This window comes from Aplidium turbinatum, chromosome 17 (assembly GCF_918807975.1).
Source record: "Aplidium turbinatum chromosome 17, kaAplTurb1.1, whole genome shotgun sequence".
Classification (NCBI taxonomy): Eukaryota; Metazoa; Chordata; class Ascidiacea; order Aplousobranchia; family Polyclinidae; genus Aplidium; species Aplidium turbinatum.
In genome coordinates, this window is record NC_137488.1 from 8,525,081 (window position 1) to 8,546,097 (window position 21,017).

Genomic DNA, 21,017 nt, shown 5'->3' on the forward strand with positions numbered 1-21,017 from the left:
CTTGCCTACAGTCCCACACGACAGAACAAATTACCAACTTTTATTGACAAATTTTACAATATTGAAAGCACAATAGTATCCTCGAGAGATGATTCTGTTTACCATATTCCATTGGTAACCTCGGCTGGCGACGAAACGGACAGCTCTACTGAAGTGGCGCTTCATATTTACGAACTATTTGGTCAGACCCTCTTTTTTCGCTTCAGTTTCATAGATAAGTAAGCGCCACATTTTAACTACAAACACGTCAGCCTCCTCATCCAAAACCATGGAAATATCTTCGAGAATTTTCTCTGGACTGCTTTTGGTCATAATCTGCAAGGTATTGCAAGTAACGACAAATGAAATGTTAGTATTTCAGCTTAAATCTAACACTGGTCAACAAAAAAAAAATTTTTTTTTCTTGCATGGGCTTTGAGAACTGAATTGGGGTAACCTTGGGGTGCTGAATCCGAATCTGACCTCAGATTTATCCTATCACGTCAGGTTTGTGAGATATGATAACAGCAAATTGCTACTTTTGTCAAAAGTGGAAGATTTGGCGTTGCGTTTACCACCAACATATGCAGTGCTATAACGAAAGGTTAGTGTTAGACAGGCCAAAAAAGCTTAAATAAGATTACTGAACAAGCATTGCCATAGGCCTGTTTAAATCTTTGTGCTTTCATGCAAAACATTGACGGGGGTGGGGGTCAGTTATACTTTTAGCCTTCCTCTTAGCTTGTTACTACTGTATGGTTAATAATGTTGCTTAGAAAACAAATTGGTATCAAAATTATAGTTGGTGGGTGTATTTCAGCTACTTATGTACTGCATGGCCTGGATTTCTGGATATAGCACAATGTGTATGTGCAATAAACGCAACGTTAAATCTTCCACTTTTGACAAAAGTAACAATTTGCTGTTATCATATCTCTCAAACCTGACGTGATAGGATAAATCTGAGATCAGATTCGGATTCAGCACCCCAAAATTACCCTAAATCCATTGAAAAACTCCATGCAAGAAAAGTTGTGTTGACCAGTGTAATCATTGAAGCGGATTACAATGGACCTCCTTGCCATAGTACAGTGAGGGACTAGGGGTGAAAATAAGACAAATCGCAAACGCTAGGACGTGCTTGATACCGTCATAAGATATACCGAGTAAAAGAACTTAACGTCGCAGCACTCACAAAGACATCAAGTCATTACACAAGGAGAGAGCGAATCTAATCAACATAGGTCACAAAAAAACTTACAACTACGTCACAGACTAATCAGTTTTTACTTTTTTTCTACACTAAAACCAATGTTTAAAAATAATTTTCAAATTTTATTCAGCAGTTGGTAGCTGCTGATTCAGTGAGATAATTTTCTTTGCTATAGGTCTAAAATTCTTGTTTGAAACCGCACGGGTTGACTTTCGAAATGAAAACGTCGGCTCACCTTGCTGCATATAAATTCCACCAGAGTGGGCTCCTCTTCACCTATATACTCGATTATTTTCTTGGTTATCCAAGGCCGGATGCGCTTTTCCATGAGGCTCTGTTTAGAAAACAGCTGTAGCTTAACGCAAACAGTTGGTACAAAAAAACAACTGCAGCATAAAAATACATTATCTCATGCTACGTTCCTAAAGCATTTAAAACGGTTGATACACTTAGTGTGTGTCGATTTAGTCTTTTTTCTGTGCTTAGCATGACAAAAGGGCTGCAAAAACTGGCCGAGCCAAACTCAGGGTCTCATCTACTACAGAAGGGCAAATGGATGATGATGATGTTAAGTCACAAAGAGGTTGTTTATGAAGGCAGTCACCACCGCTGCACTGTGAAGGATGATACCACGTCGAGTCGTCGTCACAGAGGAGCGACACTCAAACTTTTGTAAGCTTTTGGCAAATTGTAGTAAAGACAACACATCATTCGAATGTAAAAAACAGCTGTTATCATCGGAAATTAGCCTTAGTCACAGTGGAAAAACGTTCGCTAGCTCGGTGGTTGCGATACTTACGCTATCAACCATGGACCAATCCAGGCTGTAGTCGAATAGATCGTCTTTTTGCGTTGGAATGCGCTCAATCAAAGCCCGGACCAATTTCCTTTTTTCTTCAGCCAACTTCCGCTCGTCTTCGGCTGTCCTGAAATTGAAGAGACAGATCGATTTGTTAATGACATAATTGCACAAATTAGTGCAAAAATAGCAATACTGGTATAACAGTTTATAATTGTATGGAAAATTTCTGAAATAATGAAGCGTTGAGCTGCTGTTCAAGCACGTTTTATCAGATGTCAAGTTTAGCTACGTTATCAAACTTGACATTGTTACATGAAAACAGTAAAATCTCCAAGAGTAGAGAATTCGGGCTCGTCTATTTCAGGCTGATAAGCCAAAACTGATCGGTAACAGAACAACAAAGCGTTCTTTGGTTTGAGTCTGTGCACTCACTTCGCTGGATTCAGTGCTTTCCTCTCTTCGTCGGTGTAGGCGAGAGGCACAAGCTTTCGGCGCTTCGGCAACTCGTCTTCCTCTTCATCTTGATTGAAAACGTCCGACACTGTCAGCTTGCGCCGCTTCGAGCTGTGAAGAAAATACGACGTCACGAATTCTTTTTACGCTAATTAAACGTCTGCAGACGATGATGAAAAGAACGAATTTACCGGTTAACTGGATTAACATGCACTCCTTTAATTTACGTGAGCACAGAGATTTCTCGAAACATCTTACGCGTACGACTATGAACGCCATAGAAAGTAAACATCAGCGTCATTTCTGTGAGCGCACTCCGCGGCTGCAATAAACGCTGGTGAAATTGAAGGAACACAAGTCATGTATTACCTGAGCATGTTGGCTGACAGTTCCGGTGTCGATTCCTTCTTCGCCTTAGCCTCCGTCTTTATGGGGACTTGTGGGGATAGGGCAGCAGCGGTTTGACTTGGCATTTCTGAACAAACAGTCAACATTCAACACAAGTTTGCAGACACCTACGCCAACGACAGAAGGTATTTCGTACAACAGTTTTTAGCAAATTTTCCTTCCCTTTAACTTCCCAAACAGCAAAATCCGTCATTTTTACATTGATTCAACGTCTGCACAAGTCTGTTGGAATAAACAACGTCTGCCAGAAAAAAACAAAACATTCTCTTGAAATTAAAAAGGTATTACGACATTATGAAATGGAAACACTCACGGGCAGGTGAAGAGCGGGAACCAAATTCGATCTTGACGACCGGATCGCTTTTGACGTCAGCGATCGGTTTGTTCAGGTGATTGGTGACTGGGGCGATCTCTAACGGCTCCTCCTTAACTGGTTGCAGTGTTGCCACCATCTGTTTAAAAAAAAACAATCAGTGATCACAGTTGCAGGGTTACAATCCGAACAAACTGGGTTAACTTGTAAATAGCAACGTTCTGGTGATCCTCCACTGCCCACCTGTTCCTTTTTCATTTCTGGTTTCTTTGGTGAGTCTTTGTAGTTGCTATCACTCGAATCAGAGTCGGACTTCTGAAATTTTTCAAGCAGGTTAGAAGAGCCTTCTTTGCGATGAATAATAATATAAGCAAAAAACAAAGAGGTTGGATATGAAAGGGCAGGAAACGTTACTTTATTGAAAAAAGTTGATCTTACTTCTGCATCTGTGTCTTCATCCGATCCCGAATCGTCATCATCATCGGAAGATGAAGAGCTAGTTGCGGGTGGAGGTGTGTTCTTACGAGGAGGAGTGTCGGGCTCAATTAATGGCTTCCAGATGTTGTCGCTCTCGGCGATCACCTGAAGAAGAAACAGAGAAAAATAACTTGATTTGCAAATCAGATTCTATAATAATGGTACGGTACACAATACACTTACATCACAATACACTTACATCACAATACATATAATTTATGAACATAGAAGAACGCATAAGTTCTTGATGTTTAAGGAGTTTACGTTTAAGGAACGCATTTAAACATAATTTTTGCGATTTCATGTTTATAGATGAGGTGTACGTAACGGGTAGTACACAACACTTCTGATAGAGTGGAGCTGCTGTGGTTGTTCGTTCGCTGAATGTTATAGCTCGTATAATTCTGTTTTGCAAGACCAAAATTCGATTCTATTGTTGTTAAGATAATATGTGAAATAGGAAGACACAAAAACCACGTTGAAGAAGACAGGGCTGAGATAACTCATGTTCAACGGTGACTTGGCCACAAAATGTAAAGAAGCTACATTTATGAATGACCATGAAGAAAAAGATGTTCCCATCCAAGTAAAGTTGCCCATTTCACATTGTTTCGTCGTCTAGCAACGTTGAAATCATAAAAAAGGCAAGACTTTCCAGCTGGGTTAGTAATTTCTTTGATAGCGAAGACATGCAAACATAACATTGTTTTACTACACCAAGCTATCGTTAACACAATTGCATTGATGTTTATCAAGCTACCTTTGCAATTGCAGAGTCAGGGTCGGTATGATTTTCTTCTACTAAGCGTTTACGAAGAATTTCTATTTCTTCCTTTTCCTTTTTGCGATCTCTGTCGTCCGCTTCGATCTCTCGCTCTCTTTCACGGAGTCGTTTCGACAACGAATTCCCTCTGAAGTGTAATGGAAAGATAAAAAATAAATACAACTTTCAAGCTCCCATGTACTTTCATGAAAGTCTTCTATTTATTACAGAATAAATTGATAAAAAAAATTATGTGTCGTGTCCATGAAAGCAAACGAAAGTTGGGTTTTAAAAAAATCAACTTTGAAATGTTTTTATACTGCTGAAACGCATTATCACAAATATGTACAGATGAAATTCGAACGCAAACTATGTAAGGGTGTTGCTTGTTAATGTTTCCAAATACCCTTCCGAAAATCAACGCGTGTTGGGTGATTGACACACGCACCTACATAGCAGCCATGCCACTTACACGTAATATTTGGCATCACTGCGATCATCTTCGTAATCGGCAAGAAACTCGCGGAGTCGTTTGGCTTCCCGGACCATTTCCTTTCGCTCGGTCTCTTGTCGCTCTTCACGCTTTTCCAAAAGCCTCTTCTGTCGCCTTTCGCGTGCCTCGTAAAGCCGTAGCCGCTGATAAAGAAAGTTTGGTCTGAGACGCCAAGATATTGGAAAACAGTTTTTTCGTCAAGGACGTCTCTAGCGAAGTCTCTAGCGTCTCTATAAGCTGTTTTTAAACCAAAAGTACAAAAATTTTTACTTCTTCCATGAATTACACTTAACCCTAGCTAGTAAAAACTGCGGGGACAAGAAAAAAAAAATTTTCCTAATCAATCATTAAGTACTCTGAAGTCGCTATTTTGTAATTTCAAAAGAGCCATGGCATATGTCAGGGGTGTCCAAAGCCCGGTCCGCGATACGTTTTTGTATAGCCCGCGCCTGTTGTTGCGCAATATGTTATTTTTGGGCCGCAGACACACAGAAATCATATCAATTCGACTTGCATTTAAATAAAATTAATCAAGACAGCATTTTCTTACAAAAAAGGAAAAAGCCGGACGAAAAGTTAGAATCATTATTGCGTCATAATTGCAAAATCAACCATTATTGTCAAGAGCACAGTGCTGTGCGATACCCTGATACAGTCGAGCATTCATTCATTTCCTTGTTGTTAACGAATTCAACGACCGTTTTCGGGATCTTGCTAGTCGTTTTTTGCATTGATTCAACGTCTAGACGTTGAATCAATGTAAAAAAACTTGTGATTTTCGGTCTGGGTAGTTCTGTCATTGCATGGTCAGACTCACTTCCTGGTACGCGGCTTCCTTTTCCTTGATCTTTCTTTCAAGCTTGCGCCGTTCATGTGCCTCAAAATCTTCGTCATCTTCACCTCTCCTCCAAGGCATCGGACTTCGAGATGAACTTCTCTTTCGTCTTGGAGGAGGGCTTCTAGTCTTTCGTCGTGGAGGAGGACTTCTAGTCCGTCTTGGAGGAGACCTATGGATTTATTTTGCGGAATATTAAAAACACAAAGACATACAAGAGTAAGACACAGAGTTCAAGCAATGAAGAGTTTTCAAATATAAACCATTAAGTTCAGCTCACAATCATATGATCTGATGCTTGCTATCAAGTAGTCTATTATGGCTTGGAATTAAAGTTACCTTCTGATTGGCACTCTCACTGGGGACCGGCTGCGCTTTCGACGAATCATTGGTGACCGACGTGAATCGCTTCTGCGCGGTGGAGGCGATGCGCTCCGTGATCGACGAATGCTGGTCCTTGGACTGCGGGCTCGTCTGAACATTTTGAAATTGTGCGATATTTATTTTTGGAATACAAACAAGGGTATGATCACATCTGTAAAAATGTACTGGTGCAATAGCTCAGTCGTCAGATCACTCGGCATGCGACAACTCAGCAAGTACATATCAGCTACTGTTCAAGTCAGCAGATGAGGTTTTCAGCTAGTAGGCTATCAAGTCCGCAATCACCAGATCAGCAAAGCGACAACTCAAAAAGTTTAATTTCGCAAGTGATATCTGAACAAGTCTAAACTCAGCGAGTTCCAATTGAGCACGTGCCAACTCAGCAAGTCCCAACAGCAATTTACAACTGAGCAGTTTCCACCCAAGCAATTTCTAACTGAGCAAATTCGAACCAACTAATAACAACCATGTTGTCTCTGTCTCTGTAACTGTGGTGTAAGAAATCTTTTTGAACTGGTAGTAAAAAGCAACACAGCTTATACAGCTTGCATCCCATAGCATGTTTGAACATTTTTTCAAGATTCCACACATTTCGATAGAAACCCTCTATCATCATGACTTGCTCGGCTGGGACTTGCTCGGTTGGCACTTGCTCTACTGTAGTTTCTCAGTGCGGACTTCCTTGGTCATCGCTTGCTAAATTGAATTTACTGACTTGTGACATGCCGAGTTTCGGCTTGCTCAGTCTCATCATTTGCCAACTTCAGCCACTTGCTGAAATGTTGTTAGCTCAGTTGTCACATGCTCAACTGTTATTTGCATAGTTCACAACTGCCGACTTGTAGAAGACTCATCTGGCAGTCATTGCCGTCTTTCAATGGTATGAGGTACAATACAGATCCACGAAAAATGTCGTGGTAAAAAGTGGTGGAAATCCACATTTTAAAAATAACACAACCTAGTGTGGAAAGCCTTAAAAATAGCCATTTTAACAGCACATCAAATCAATGATATATGACCCGGGACCTAAGCAAGAGAACATCGTTCCCTTCCTACTACACATCGGAAACTGACCTTACCAAACTCATTTGAATGATAAGCTGTGTATGATAATAATGCAGGGGTAGAATAACTTTCTGCTCAAAGAAAGGTCCAGAAACATCATAGTTGTCCTAGCGCAATGATACCCGAATGTTGCGCCTCACACCAGTGCCGATGTATGAGACAAAGGAGGCAAGAATATGCGTCTTTCTCATTGAACACCTCACCTGTCCCGATCTTCTCTTTCGCTCCGACTACTCCGGGAAGATGAAGATTTATCCTTAGACGAGTGATCTTTATCATCTCTAGAGCGAGACGATTTCTCTTTCTGAGTTTTTAGTTTTTCCTCATGCAACTGTAAACAGGAGTTTATTTAGTTGAGGCTAATTTGCGTCCGAAGATTGTTGGTGAGTTCATGGTACATTGTATCTATGTCAATAAGCGATTTAACAGCAAAACGAAAGTTTTGCTGCAGGAATAACTAAGATGATTATGTCAAAAAAATCCAATCGATTGCAACCTGCAAGAAATGTGGTTAATACAAAAAACAATTAGAGCAAAAAGCTTCTTAAAAATAGGAATAAACACTAATTTCAACTCTAAACATTGATGAAATATCAGTTCAAAGCATGAGAATATAGTCGGCCATCGTTATCATCTTCGTTGATTAAAGTTGAAATTTACAGGGGGAACTCGCACACAACGAAAATAAAATGCACAAAAGCTTTAAAGAAACATCAATAACACAACAAGCAAATATTAATCAGTCTTGACACTAATCTATTTTACTCCAGCATATAAAATGGGTTATCCTCAAGGTGTTTCTGGGAGATTGTAGCATCCAAGGGCCTGGTATCTTGAAGCCAAGAAAATGCAACTCTGAAATCTGTTAAATTGCGTTTTGTAATGTAATTTCAACGGAAAGATTAAGCTAAGCCAACAGTGAATTCAGCTTTCCTAAAACTAACGAAAAAAAAGTAGCAGTGTTTATTTTAACGAGCTGTAAAAATTACAAATTTTATTATTAAGCTAGGAAGCCATTTAATCATCTTCACAACGACGAAACCTTTGTTTCACTAAAATATTAGACTTCAGAAGTAAAAGCTTGATTTTAAAAAGTTCCAGCACAATTTTTTTTTTTAAAGGACAAAAACATGTTTTCAGTTGGGGTGCCAGCCTTTTCGAGAAACTTCTAAATTTAGATCACACCATTGCTTCAGGAAGGGGACATATCATAAGCTTATTTACTATCTTGGGAAGGTGAGTCTCTTGCAAGTAGAAAAAGAAATTATCAATCAACCCCACAATTAAAATCAAGGCCTGTATAAAGTTTCGTTTTTCTACTTATCAGAAAACAGAAAGAAATTGTTTAGCTTGCATAAGCCTGGGGATGTTCAAAAATACAATTTGCCGTACAAAGTTAATTTTTTTTTCTTTTAAGTAGACTTAACAGACCAATGTTTAAACTGGTTCAAGAGTAATTTGGTGATGTTTTCACGTGGAACAGCATGATGATCTATATTAGAACAGTGCAAGGCCTACAAAAATAGATGGCCTTTAGTTCTGAAGGCTTGTGCACTGTGTTTAGGCCATCTACTTTCGTAGGCCACGGAACAGTATCTTAGCTTCCCTCAAGCCTTTCATCAACTGATTGAAAAAAATATGTTGGTGTTTTAGAAAAGACTTGTGCTGGAACTTTGCTGTGTCAAAAACCTTCGTCCATATTTCAGCAAAAATGAGTACTAGTTTTGTTAAGCAGCATGTTTAACTTATACACTCAGACCATAAAAAGATATTATGCTTTGGATCAAGCCTAGTGAACAGATGGTATTTGTTTAAAGTTTTATAGTTATGTTCGTAACATTTAAACGCAAGCAGCGTGCACAGTTCTCTAATCACCTTAAGGCTAATATGATAATTTCACCTTCAAGCGCGAACCATGAAGAGTATCAAAATTCCACCTTGCAGTTCGCCATAGTTGGTAGAAGAGCCAAGAATGGAGGCTGGGCACCTCTTTTAGTTTTTTTTATTACAAATTTCTACCTAAACTTAGCTAAAGAACGAAAAACAATGTTGTTTTCTAATCGATGATGCTGCAAGTTATAGGAGTAAATTGAAGAGTCGGTTATGCTCAAGCCACAAATTTATGTTAATTTCTGTATTCTGTAACTAAAGTAGAATTGTGGTACATTTTTTTTGGAAATCCAGTCTGACTTTAGAAAAAATTGAAGACTACAATCTACAGTGTATGATTATCTGTTAAAAGCGGCGGTGTATAAGGGTGTAAGGAATGCTCTATTGTAAATCACGACTAGAAATATAACGGCTTAAGAAAGAATTCCTATGTTACATCACACATTTTTTTGCATGAATTAAAAAGCGTAATAGCTTCTGCTGCTACTGAGGTGTGGTAAAAAAGACGTTAAGCTGGTTTTGCTCAAGAAGCGGGATTATCATCGATTATTATCGAGGAACAGACCGCAGACCACATCATCAATGACTGCTCCATCTTAGAGCCACCTAACGGAATGGAAGGTCTGCGTGTCATGGATGATGAAACCATAGACCCGGCCCCAGAGGCTCACACGACGACGACGATCATTTATCAAAACGACAAAATGATAATAAAAAAATAAAAAAAAACTGCAGCTCAATGTGTCTGTAGTGCATGCATTTTGCAATTGTATCCACATAATGTTTTATCGATGCTTCTCTGTTACATAAAGTTGTTTTTAAATCGCAGAACAGCACTATCGCAGAAGTAATTGAATAGATGCTGAAGTTCGTGTGAGAGATTCAGCATTATTTTGATTCATCTTGAGAAAAAACTGAAGGCGCCGAGATAATGAGAAAGGACAAGAACTTCCTAAATCGAACTAGGCTGTTGATGACATCCCACTAAGAGAGAAGTTTCTTTAGTACCACACCTCAATGCAACGTAAGTTGAAAGCAAATCTTCACAAATAAAACATTGCTATTATGTCTAGACTCTATGCATAAAAAACTTTAAAATCGAATCAAACTGCTATGCATCAAAATTAGGTGATGTCGGTCAGGAAACACACGTCACATAACTACTTGCAGGGCAATGTTTCATTCGTGAAAATTTTCTTTCGTCCTAACAATGACACATTGAAATTGCACCCTAATTTCGAATGCACGGCCCAATGTTATGAAAATCTGAGTTAAAAAGGTCAACGGTTCGACACCCCTCCAAAACTGTGTCTTGGCAATGCACTTAAAAACATTCTTAGTAGATAAAGTTTGACTTTCTTGCCATCCAAAATTCAAATCTTCGCCTTAGGACGCGGTAACACTGTGGCAACTAGCTGTAAAAGTAAACTAGAATTCCCATAGACGTAAAGACAATGCAATCAATGCGGTTTTAACTAGAAATGTAAATAAAAGTACACAGTTTGACATACGCTCGCTGAACCTCGTCATAAAGTAGGGAAACAAAAGAGAAACAATCAGACAATAATCTTCGTTGCTTCTTGTTGAAAGTCCACTTTCGTAACCAGCATTGTCCTTTGTTTGCGGTACATCAGTTAGAAAAGGAACGAGAAAACTATCCAAGTCATTACTTCCACTAAATTTTACTGTTATTTGCTCAAAATTAAATTACAAATGTTACTTCAACTACAGTTACAAATGCATCGATTTTAATCATAGTACAAACCTCAAAGAACTTGATATTCCTTTTTCTCTCTGTTGAACTTAGAAAATAGATTGGTTATAATTACATGACATTAAGCTTAGATGTTACTTTCCACAAACCTTTTGAGTTTCACGAAAGGAGCGAATTTCCTTGCTGATAAAAGTTTTTTGGTCTTCTTCTAATTCAAGCTCTTGTAAGTTTTCCTGCAAATAAGAGAAAACGTCTATCAGAGAACAAAAAATGATATCTAATTGTCCACCAATGATGATGCTAGTCTGTCGACTTAAAATGCAGAAGAGTTTGACGTAAATAAATACTGATGCTTGCTGGATTTAACTACGCAACTGCGGCATCATTTCTTTATGAACTTATCTGTATGTACCGTACTGCATTAATGAATGCACTGCATGTATGAAAGGACTGTATGTATGTACTGCACGTATGAAAGCACTGTGTGTATGAATGTACTGCATGTATGACTGTATGTATGTACTGCAATGTACGCAATACCCCAACGGCGAACAGGTGGATAAATTCCATCAAGCTCGAGGCTCAAGTTGTCAACCTCCTTGTGGTGAGACCTGGTAATTGATTCTTGCAATTAAGCGAATGACAACAAGTCGAGACAGCAATTGTAGCTCACAGAGCTCCATCCCGCACAGAGTGATGCCGACCCAGAGCATGCACCACCCTTCATGTCTCATAGCTGTTCAGGGCGGGCAACTTCGGTTGTCGTATGGGAAGGCATCACTTTGCTGCAGTTGAATGTGGAAGGTCTCACCAAGTCTAAAATCGACATCTTAGTTCAACTAGTGAAGGCCAACCAAGTAACGGCTATTCTTCTACAGGAGACGCACGTCACCAGCAGTGCTGTTCTGAAAATTCACTGTCCAGTGTTTCGACCGGCAGAACATGTGGATCTCATAGACCCTGATATGAAGACATTGCACTAATGCAACAATTGGGAGATGTTGCCTGAATAGCTGCCTCATAAGCAAGAAGAAGAACGAATGTGAAGGCGGATGAAGGCTGCAGCATGTCACCACTCACCAGCTCCAATCGTTTTGGCTTGTCTTGCCATTGGACAAAGCTGATGGTCTTGTCAAGTTTATGCGTGTTTGCTGAGTGTGCGCCATCAAGTCCACGATAATCAAACCACGCACATTGCACAAGCGTCTTCGCAAGACTTTATTGTGAAGATCATCATCCTCGAAGACGAGGGATAGCCATCATGTATGTACTGCATATGTGAATGTGCTGCACTTATGTATGTCCTGGCTACATGTATAAATGCACTACATGTATCAATGCACTGCATGGCATGTATGAAAGCACTGCATGTGTGTATGTACTGGATGTGCTGTGTATGCAATTATGTATGTACTGCAATGATGTGCAGCTAAACTGGGAGTATCTCTGCAAACACCATTGACCAGCATCGCGATTATGCAATGAAGAGACAATTACCTCAACGTTTTGGGACTCGCGCACAGTTGGGTCAGGTTTCAATATTTGCATCACTTCTTTTTCAGCGTTAGCAGGTTTGGGAGCGTTCAGCTCACTGGCGTACTCCTGGATGAGACCGTTCAGGCCTGCACGGACCTCATCTACGCCTGGAGGCTTACTGGGAGATTCTTTGTCATCCTGTTATTGGAATGTTTTTTTTTTATGATGCAAAAGAGTGAATGATAAAATAGGTTAAATCATTAAAGGGTTATTTACTCACTTTTATTGCATTAAAACTACTAACCAATACTTAGTTATTTTGATGTAGCTGTTAACTTTGAAGTCTAAAACTGGAGGCGTAAATGCTTTTGGTTGGCATAAAGTCATACATAACATTTTAAGCTTGAGTTTTATGTAAACACATGGGTTGGAGACTGACTTTGTCGGCAATCATGACACGACGGCAATCAAAACGGGTCATGTAAAATAGATGATGACTTCACCACTAAACTTGGCGGCAAAAAGCTACAATGAGCAAATTTACAAAACAGCAGCTTTTTACATCAGGTTATATAAGTTTAGGCTAACGATTACATTGAACACAAAGCTTGAATGTGACATAAAATTTTCATACCGCAATCCCTTTTTGCTTTTTCCATTCATCGATAAGATCCTGGGTTTTTGAGTCAACTTTCACCTAAAATTGAAAAGGAATTTCATACTCTTACTCTTGTCATGCTCAGGAACTTCAAAATGGTAAAATTAATCAGTTACCAAGCAGTGGACTTTAGAAATTCTGAACATAACTGCAATGCCGACACGAATCGAAACAATTTGAATACTTATCCCATATCCCAACTGCACATGTCAAACAGACACAGTAATAATGTAAGTTTTCTGTGCCGTGTAAAATGGTCGTGTGCCATTACTTGGAACCGAACAGGATCCTTTGACCAGCCAAACCAATAGTACGCACTTAAACTGAAAAGTTATGTTGAGATATCATAAGTTTGAATTTCTCTGATCTTGGGTAAATAATCTAACCTACCAATAGTTTTTTATCTCCTAACATGTAGTCTTTCAGCACGAAAATGGCACGCAGCGCCGACTCCGGGTCTTTGTATTCGCAGAAGCCAAATGCTGAGAACACAAATAAGATTCGTTTAATTACGAACTATCAAAGCTCGAACTCTTGTAAGAAACCACAAAACAGAGATTTCTTCAGTAGGAATCGATACAAACACGCAAATATATCTCATTTTTCGATTTCAATCAGCTAATACTTGTCCACAAAATTATGCCAACCTTGAAGTTTCCCAGAAGGGCCTTGCACTCGTTTCCAAGTGTAAACTGAACCGCATTTCTGCAAAATAACAATCTTGTTTTGATGCAACTAACGAGAAATTACAGAACAAAACTCAAACACATATGAAAAAGTGCATATTCTGTATATCGATACAAATAGTATAGGGCAACACTGACACTATTGTTGCCCAAAATGAAATCAAAGCTCTCAAATTCGTGTTTGGAAAAAGAAAAATAGTAATATAATCGCTTCAGTCCTTTAATATTTTTAACAACCATTTAAATGTAGGTTCACATCTAAATCATTAAAGACAGGATTAAAGAGCTTTGGAATAAAGTTCACTTTGTTGTACCATCATCATCCACTCAGTCCATTTGGACTCTCGGTCATTCTACAAATTTTTTCCCTCCACTGTGTTAAAACCAACCGTTCTCCTGAAAGTGGTGAGAGGTGGCAACAACATAATATGCTACATACGTTGGTTAACGGCTCTCTGGTCATGGCAACCTACCCCAGAACTTTGCGAAAATACTCTATTTGCTGTACTACAGACATACAAATCTGAGTAACGCCAATGGGTTCAACATATTTTCTATTCAATTCTTTTTTATGCATAAAATGTATGAACATAACATAAACAATTCAGGGAAAATCCTTTCAACACATTGTTGTGTTATCAGGAGAGCACAAATACAAGATAGGCAAAAAATACCTAACCAAAACCATACTAATGCATCGACGCCACAGAAAAATTGCAGTTATAACATGGTAAGTGAAAGTAATAATCAAGATACTCATTACTCACCATTAACATTTGCCTGACCAAGGTATCGGATGCACGGTCTGTTATGTTGCCAACAAAGACTGTGATGGCGGGATCATTGGAATTGTCGGAATTATTCTGTTGGGTAGTCTGGAAAATGTAAAGCTTTTGGTTAGATTGAAAAGTTGTGCAACAGAAATGGCAACTGAAAAAATCCGCTTGATTTTAACTATAAAACCACAATATAATGAGTTTGAAACAAGTAAAGCACCGGTAAGTCAAAAAAGATTCAATCAAAAAGATTAAAGAATATGTTGGGTGTAACCGATGTAGTAACAAATAACATGTTGTATAATATATGACTATATATTTTGTTATAATAAACACTGTTAAACAGGGTATTCAACTATTCATCTGGTATAAGAGATTGTAGCACACACTTTTCATCTGCTAGTATGTCAATTAAGTGAGAGAGAAAGGTTTAAGAAAAAGTAAAAACTGATTGTTTGATGTGATGGGTGCCCTGATAAACAAGATGAGGAACACACAAAAATAATTCACAACCAGATGCAAGAAACACTCACACTATCGTTTTCTTTCTTAGCTTCTTCTGTCGTTGCTCCAGAAGTAGCATTTTTCTGAACATCAGAAGACTGTATCCATATCTTAGAAGAAATACCGTACATTATATACTTATTTTTCTTTATTCAACCATTGTCAGTAGATCAGAAGTGCTCATTTATTTTAAGCATTGTTTAATGATACGGTAGCTCACAGTTGACTTCAGTACTATTCTAAACATTGATCCAAACTTGTCAGTAGAATTCATCTAATTTGTCAGCTTACCTTATTTGTCACATCTTGTCGTTTCCGGTAGAAGTTATTATTATTATTATAATAATTATTGTTTTGGCCTATTTGTATAATTTGTCAATTTTTTCTAATCGCTTTGAGGTGACAAATTAGGCGAATTCAATTGTATAAGACAGCGGTTCTCAACCAGTGGGCCATGGCTCACTGGTGGGCCATAGAAGCATTTTGAGGTGGGCCACAGACATATTTAAAATATTGAAAGATTTATTGAAACGTTTTGTTTCATTTTTGTCATTATAGTCAATTTTACACTTGTGTGTTTGTTTAGTTACAATGAATGATGCTGCTGTTTTTAGCTACAAAGTAGCAATCATCATTCTAATCATTGGAACATACAGTTTTACATCAACTCAGTTTTTACAACACTTTATGATGTAATAGACTAGTTTGCGGTTACAATTAAGCCATCTTTATAAGTGGTAGCCTTGTTGAACTTCTGCAGATCCGCTTTTTAGTACGTGCAGCAGTTTATTTTGTGGATTCTTTTGGGGAGGAATTGACAATACTTGAGGCTTTAAGTTTGATGAAAATTACATTCAGTATGTACATCAATTTTTGATAAATAAGAAAGAAAGAACAATGTGTAGTATGTTGTAAAGTTCTTAGTCATCATTCATTTGATACACAAACAAGCCCCTGTATCGAAAACTCTTTCAGAATCTCTTCAAAAGGTTCTGAACACAGTTATCAAGACGGTTAGCTTTGTAAATGATGGAGCATTAAACACACGACTATTCAGAAAATTATGCTCTATGAATGCTGAATACTTAACTCGGGTCCGTTGTCTGTCCAAGGGCAATGTTTCAGCAAGATTTTTTGAACTACGGGAAGTATTAAAAGAATTTCTGAACATGCAAGGAAAGTACGAATTGGAACCTTGCTTTAGGGATAGTACCTTAATGTCCAAACTTGCATATTTAGTTGATATTTTTGACCAATTGAATTTGACCAAGCTTCGTAGCTTAAAGCTCAAGCTACGAAGAAGGAATACAACTGTAGCCTACTTGACTTTATCAACGCTCTAAATGCGTTTGTTCAAAAGCTTGAAAACTGGAAACAAAAAGCTGAATAGTAAAATTTTGCAATGTTTGAGACCCTTTTATCTGTGGTTGAAGATAACTTGGATTTATCGTCTGAAATGTAGCAACATCTTGTTAATTTCCGAAAAGAATGTTTAAACTACTTTCCTGAAATATCTGCTGTTGATTTAAAGCTGGTGAGAAACCCCTTTGCAATTCCAAATAAAAAAGTTTTTGACGACTTACAAAGTGAGCTCATTGACTTGAGAAACAACTGTACTTGTAAAGACATGTTTGAGACCTTATCAATCTGTGTATTTTTGGGCAAGGGTTTGTGCTTCTTATCAGCGTATCGGTAAAGAATGTATAAAAATGCTGCTGCATTTCAGCAGTACGTATTTATGTGAAGCAGGGTTTCCACTTTGGTGCAGATGAAAACGAAGGCTCGGAAGCGACTTGAAGTGGAAGATGGTTTTTTTGAGCGCTATCTTTAACCCTTCCAGAAATTGATATGTTGTTTAATAATGTTCAGGAGCAAGCATCTCTCATCTCATGGTCGGATGAATAAATAATCTGTTTTGAAATATGTTCTGTTGCCTTTTGTTTATGAACCTTTTTTGTAGTTTTTTTTTTTTATATAAAAATTGAATGGGCCACAGAACTTTTATGCAAACAAAAATGGGCCACGAATGAAAAAAGGTTGAGAACCACTGGTATAAGAGATGAAGAGCAGTTTTTGAGCCAAATTGAATAAATTTACTAAGAAATCAAGGTGATTGTGATTACTGCATACCTGTTGATTGCTGGACTGTACAACTGGATTAGTCATCATTTGGGGCATTGGCTGGGGCTGTATAGTCTGTACATACCCTTGTGATTGGCTGATCACTGGTCGCATCACAGGCCTCACCATCACTTGAGAAACAGGCACCTGTATGGCAGATGTGGCAAGAAAAATGTTATGAACTAGTCCAATTAAAACATGATTTATCACATAATTCATAGTAAAGTAGTTTAAATTGAAGATATGGCAAATGCAGGTATGCAGTCACTACAACAACCCTTTTCAACCTTTAAAACCACAGTATGCACTTTTTTTCATTTTGCAATATTTTTATCACATAAAAACATATGAACACACATCACATCAATATTCACATGAAAACAAATTGCTGCAAACTAACTATTTTTGGTTTATGCAATTTGTTTTCATTCTTTGTGGAATAACAATGGAAAGGTTTGTTTAATAAATTTTTCATCAATTGACTTTTAAATCAATGGTTTAAGTCATAATGGATTGATTTGAATTCAACCCTGATTTACTTCACTCGCTACTGCTCTCAGGCACTTTTAAGACATGTGAAATAAACTTTGCTTTAATAGCAGCAGCAATGAAAATTATTATACAACTATCAAGAGTAGTAGTACTTTTTATTTAACTGTTCAAGTAGCCTATAAATCTGCAATGGTAAAGTGGGGCTACAACATGGGCCCAGTTACATGTATCTGTGGCACCAAATCCCTAATAGCCGACCATCTTCTTGTGTGCTCCCAGCTTACCAGTGCAGCAAGTGGGATCTTTCAATATACAACTCTGTCGCAAAAAATAGTGTTGATCTGTGGTGTAAGACTTAATACTAATAGATGAAGAAGCTGAGTAGGTACCGGTAGTGAGATTTTACACAAAAACTTTGAGTGCTGGGATTGTAAAGTGTTTTTAAAATACAATTTGGGTTTGGGTAGCAAGGTAACTTTTTTAAACCATGTTGTTGCTGAGTTATATCTTTTTAAAATCTACCAAGAACCTACACCCAAAACTCAACATGTTTTCCACGATTAAAAACATTATTAATCACTTGGACTAAACTCACAAATGTGTTGCAAAACAAAAGAACAAGCAGCATATTTCTAAATTACAGTATGAATTATAAAAATGCGGCCAACCAAAAAGAAAACCAGCCCAAAAACCCTCGACTGCTGAATTTGATATTATAGTAGCCAGCCGTTTTTAGGCATCACTGCATTATCAATTAAACTGAGAAGTACCGTAATCTTGTTGCATTTTTTAACTCTGATTCTTGTTACTTTATTCATTTCGTCAGTATGTTTTTGTGTTGTGCCATTTGTTACTGAATAGGTTGCATTTACCTGGTTCAGCCCCCTTGATAAAGTCAGTCGTGCTGACTGATGAAACATCGGCAATATAAGCTAGGTACCATCCTTAACATCAAGAGGTAACCTAGTATTCGATATATAGCCTATAGTCACCAGAAGATTACAAGTCACTTTATATATCATTATCAAATGCCTGGTGAATAGTTTCACTATATTTTTATTACTTATATATTTGTGTTCTCGTGCACCATGCTGGAGTCAGGGATGGGCAATTCAGAATACTGAATCCAGAAGGATTCGGATCCTAAACGGTAATAAAACCGGGTAATAAGATTCGGTTTTAAAGATATACATTTAAGTCTTGTGCAATCTGTCAGCTTGAGCCAGTGAATTGAAAAAAAGTGTGGTTTACTCACTTTTTTCTTTGCACTGACACCATCCGCAGTTCCGCACTTTCAAAAACATTTTGCACGCTTTGTCCGGGCACGGCGCATGCAACCCTACGTCACTCCCTCGCATGAGCAATCAAAGAAACAAAGCGCGCAATTTTTTTCACGCTTTGTACACATGCACAATCGTGCAGTGCTTTTTTTCAATCCACGTGCGTATGCAACTCTGCGATAGTTTGACTGGTGGGCGTAACAACATTGAGCAGATGCCCCTGCTAAAGGAGTTGGCTCTAAAGTATCTCAGCATAATTGCCACATCAGCATCTTCCAAGCGATGCTTTTCCACTGCCGGCTTGACGTCAACTAAGCTGCGCTCCCGCTCAGCGTTGCCAGATGGAGAAATAGAATATCAAATTAAAAAATGCTGGTGAAATTTAGAGGTCTTTATTGCCAAGCTTTTTGACCTTGGAACCAGATAACTTTTTGGTGAAATCTGGTGAAATTTTCCCCATTCAATTTTTTTCGAGAAAGTTTTTTCAATTTTTTAACAAATAATCCCTGCTCGTATAGAAAACGTTTTGCAAGAGGTTTGCGTATGCGTGATGGCAGTGTCTTATGTCTTAAAAACTATTTGTATTTTAGGCAAAATTGCTTTATTTAGGGTGTTTTAAATATCTGGTGAAATTTTAGTTACTTTTTGGTGCCAAGCGGCTTCCATCATCTGACAACACTGCTCCTGTTTGGCTGGCAGTCATTTAGAATGCCTTAATGTGTTGCATTGCAACAAACATTTACTTTGATTGTGTAGCTTTTGTGTCTGAAATTTTTTTACTTTTTGCGTTGCTGGAGCCTGGAAGTTAATAAATTCGGTATTCTGGATTTGATTTAGTATACCGGAATAATTCTGGAATAGTGAATTATTCTGAATTGCCCATCCCTAGCTGGAGTAGACCTATGCAAACGTAATCGGTGCATTGTGCTTTTGTGTCTACATTACATATCTTCGCAATTTTCTCAGTTTTACATACACCATTGTTGAGTTGTATTGTTAGTGGATAGCTTGCAGTTGCTAGTGCTTACAGGTGTTCATGTCAATGCAACTTCTTGAGTGCCAGTTTTGCTCAGTGTGAAATTAGCTAGTTTCATCAATGAAGTATCTTTCATTAAGAACTATGCTTATGAGTATGTTAATTTTAACTTTAAAAAAATTTGAATATTTTATTTTTTAAAAGCTGTTTATATTCAGTTGACTTACCATAGTCACAGGCCGCACAGGTGCCATTTGAACCATCATTGTACCTGAAAAAATATACAACAAAGTTGCAGACAACAGCTCAGAAATATTAAGAAAAAAAAATTGTCTCAACTAAAATATAAATGTACTATAAAAGAGTTTTGTAAACAGCCTGGATGACATTACTTCCTTTGAACAGCTTTGCTCAAATTCTTAAAAATATTGCATCAAATGAAAAAAAAAACTATCTAATAGGCTACCGTACTCAAATAAATATGGTAATTCATTGTCTTGTCTAGTTTTTGACCACAAACCAATACAATAGCCTAAAGTAACAATAAAAAAAATTCAAACAATAAACAATACCTGACGGAACTGTAGTTGTTGCGTACAGTGGCCTTGTCATAGGCAGTGGCACGCCAGGTTGAAACGACATCACAAGCTTTTTTAGTTTTCACTTTTTTTAACAGCTTGTTGCAAAACTATATGGCAACTGCTTGTTATTTTGGTTAAAGTGAAATTAATTTTCTGATCACTTAATCAAATACTTTTATTATATACGGTACATATGCAGTCTTCGAAATTAGCCTCGGCAATCGGCAATTGCCGAGGCAGATGCATGAATGGCACATTAGCCTCGGCAATAAAAATGCCGAGGCCACACGAGCGCTTGTAAGGACCACAAGATTACAAAAATAGCCCGAATTTTCTCAGACCACACCAGACTAGGAGGTTGATTCAATCTTACTATTGCTTAATGTTTTTATTTGGGTTACTTTCTACTTCGCCGGCGCTTATAGAAATATCACCCTATTTGCATTGATTCAACGCCAGTAGACGTCAAATTGTTGTTAGCATTTACTCCTTATCGCGCTTCGCCTTCCGTTATCTCGTCCAGCTGTATCAGAAACGATCGCGCCGCTTTCACAACGGACCACACAACATCAACAGACGTCGAATACATGTAAGTAATAGCTATAGGTTAACACGTTTTTTAGGTTGAGCTTTGTTAATTGCAGTTTGTGATAGACGTCTGGTTGCGTAACAACAACA

At 38.0% G+C, this 21,017-nt stretch overlaps 1 protein-coding gene across 1 annotated transcript; it reads right to left on the reverse strand.

The window, feature by feature from the left end:
- Positions 1-25: 25 nt before the first annotated feature.
- On the reverse strand, positions 26-20,495 carry LOC145786357 (RNA-binding protein 25-like). Its single transcript, XM_082598001.1, has 23 exons — positions 20,331-20,495; positions 19,986-20,029; positions 17,020-17,157; positions 14,919-14,999; positions 14,377-14,484; positions 13,571-13,628; positions 13,314-13,405; positions 12,900-12,962; positions 12,287-12,463; positions 10,939-11,022; positions 7,389-7,516; positions 6,076-6,210; positions 5,719-5,908; positions 4,881-5,044; positions 4,406-4,556; positions 3,607-3,750; positions 3,412-3,483; positions 3,169-3,307; positions 2,817-2,922; positions 2,427-2,558; positions 1,992-2,118; positions 1,428-1,526; positions 26-315 (listed from the first exon to the last, which is right to left on the reverse strand). The coding sequence occupies exons 1-23, from the start codon at positions 20,398-20,400 to the stop codon at positions 175-177; spliced, it is 2,643 nt and encodes an 880-aa protein (XP_082454127.1). The 5' UTR covers positions 20,401-20,495; the 3' UTR covers positions 26-174.
- Positions 20,496-21,017: the final 522 nt, after the last annotated feature.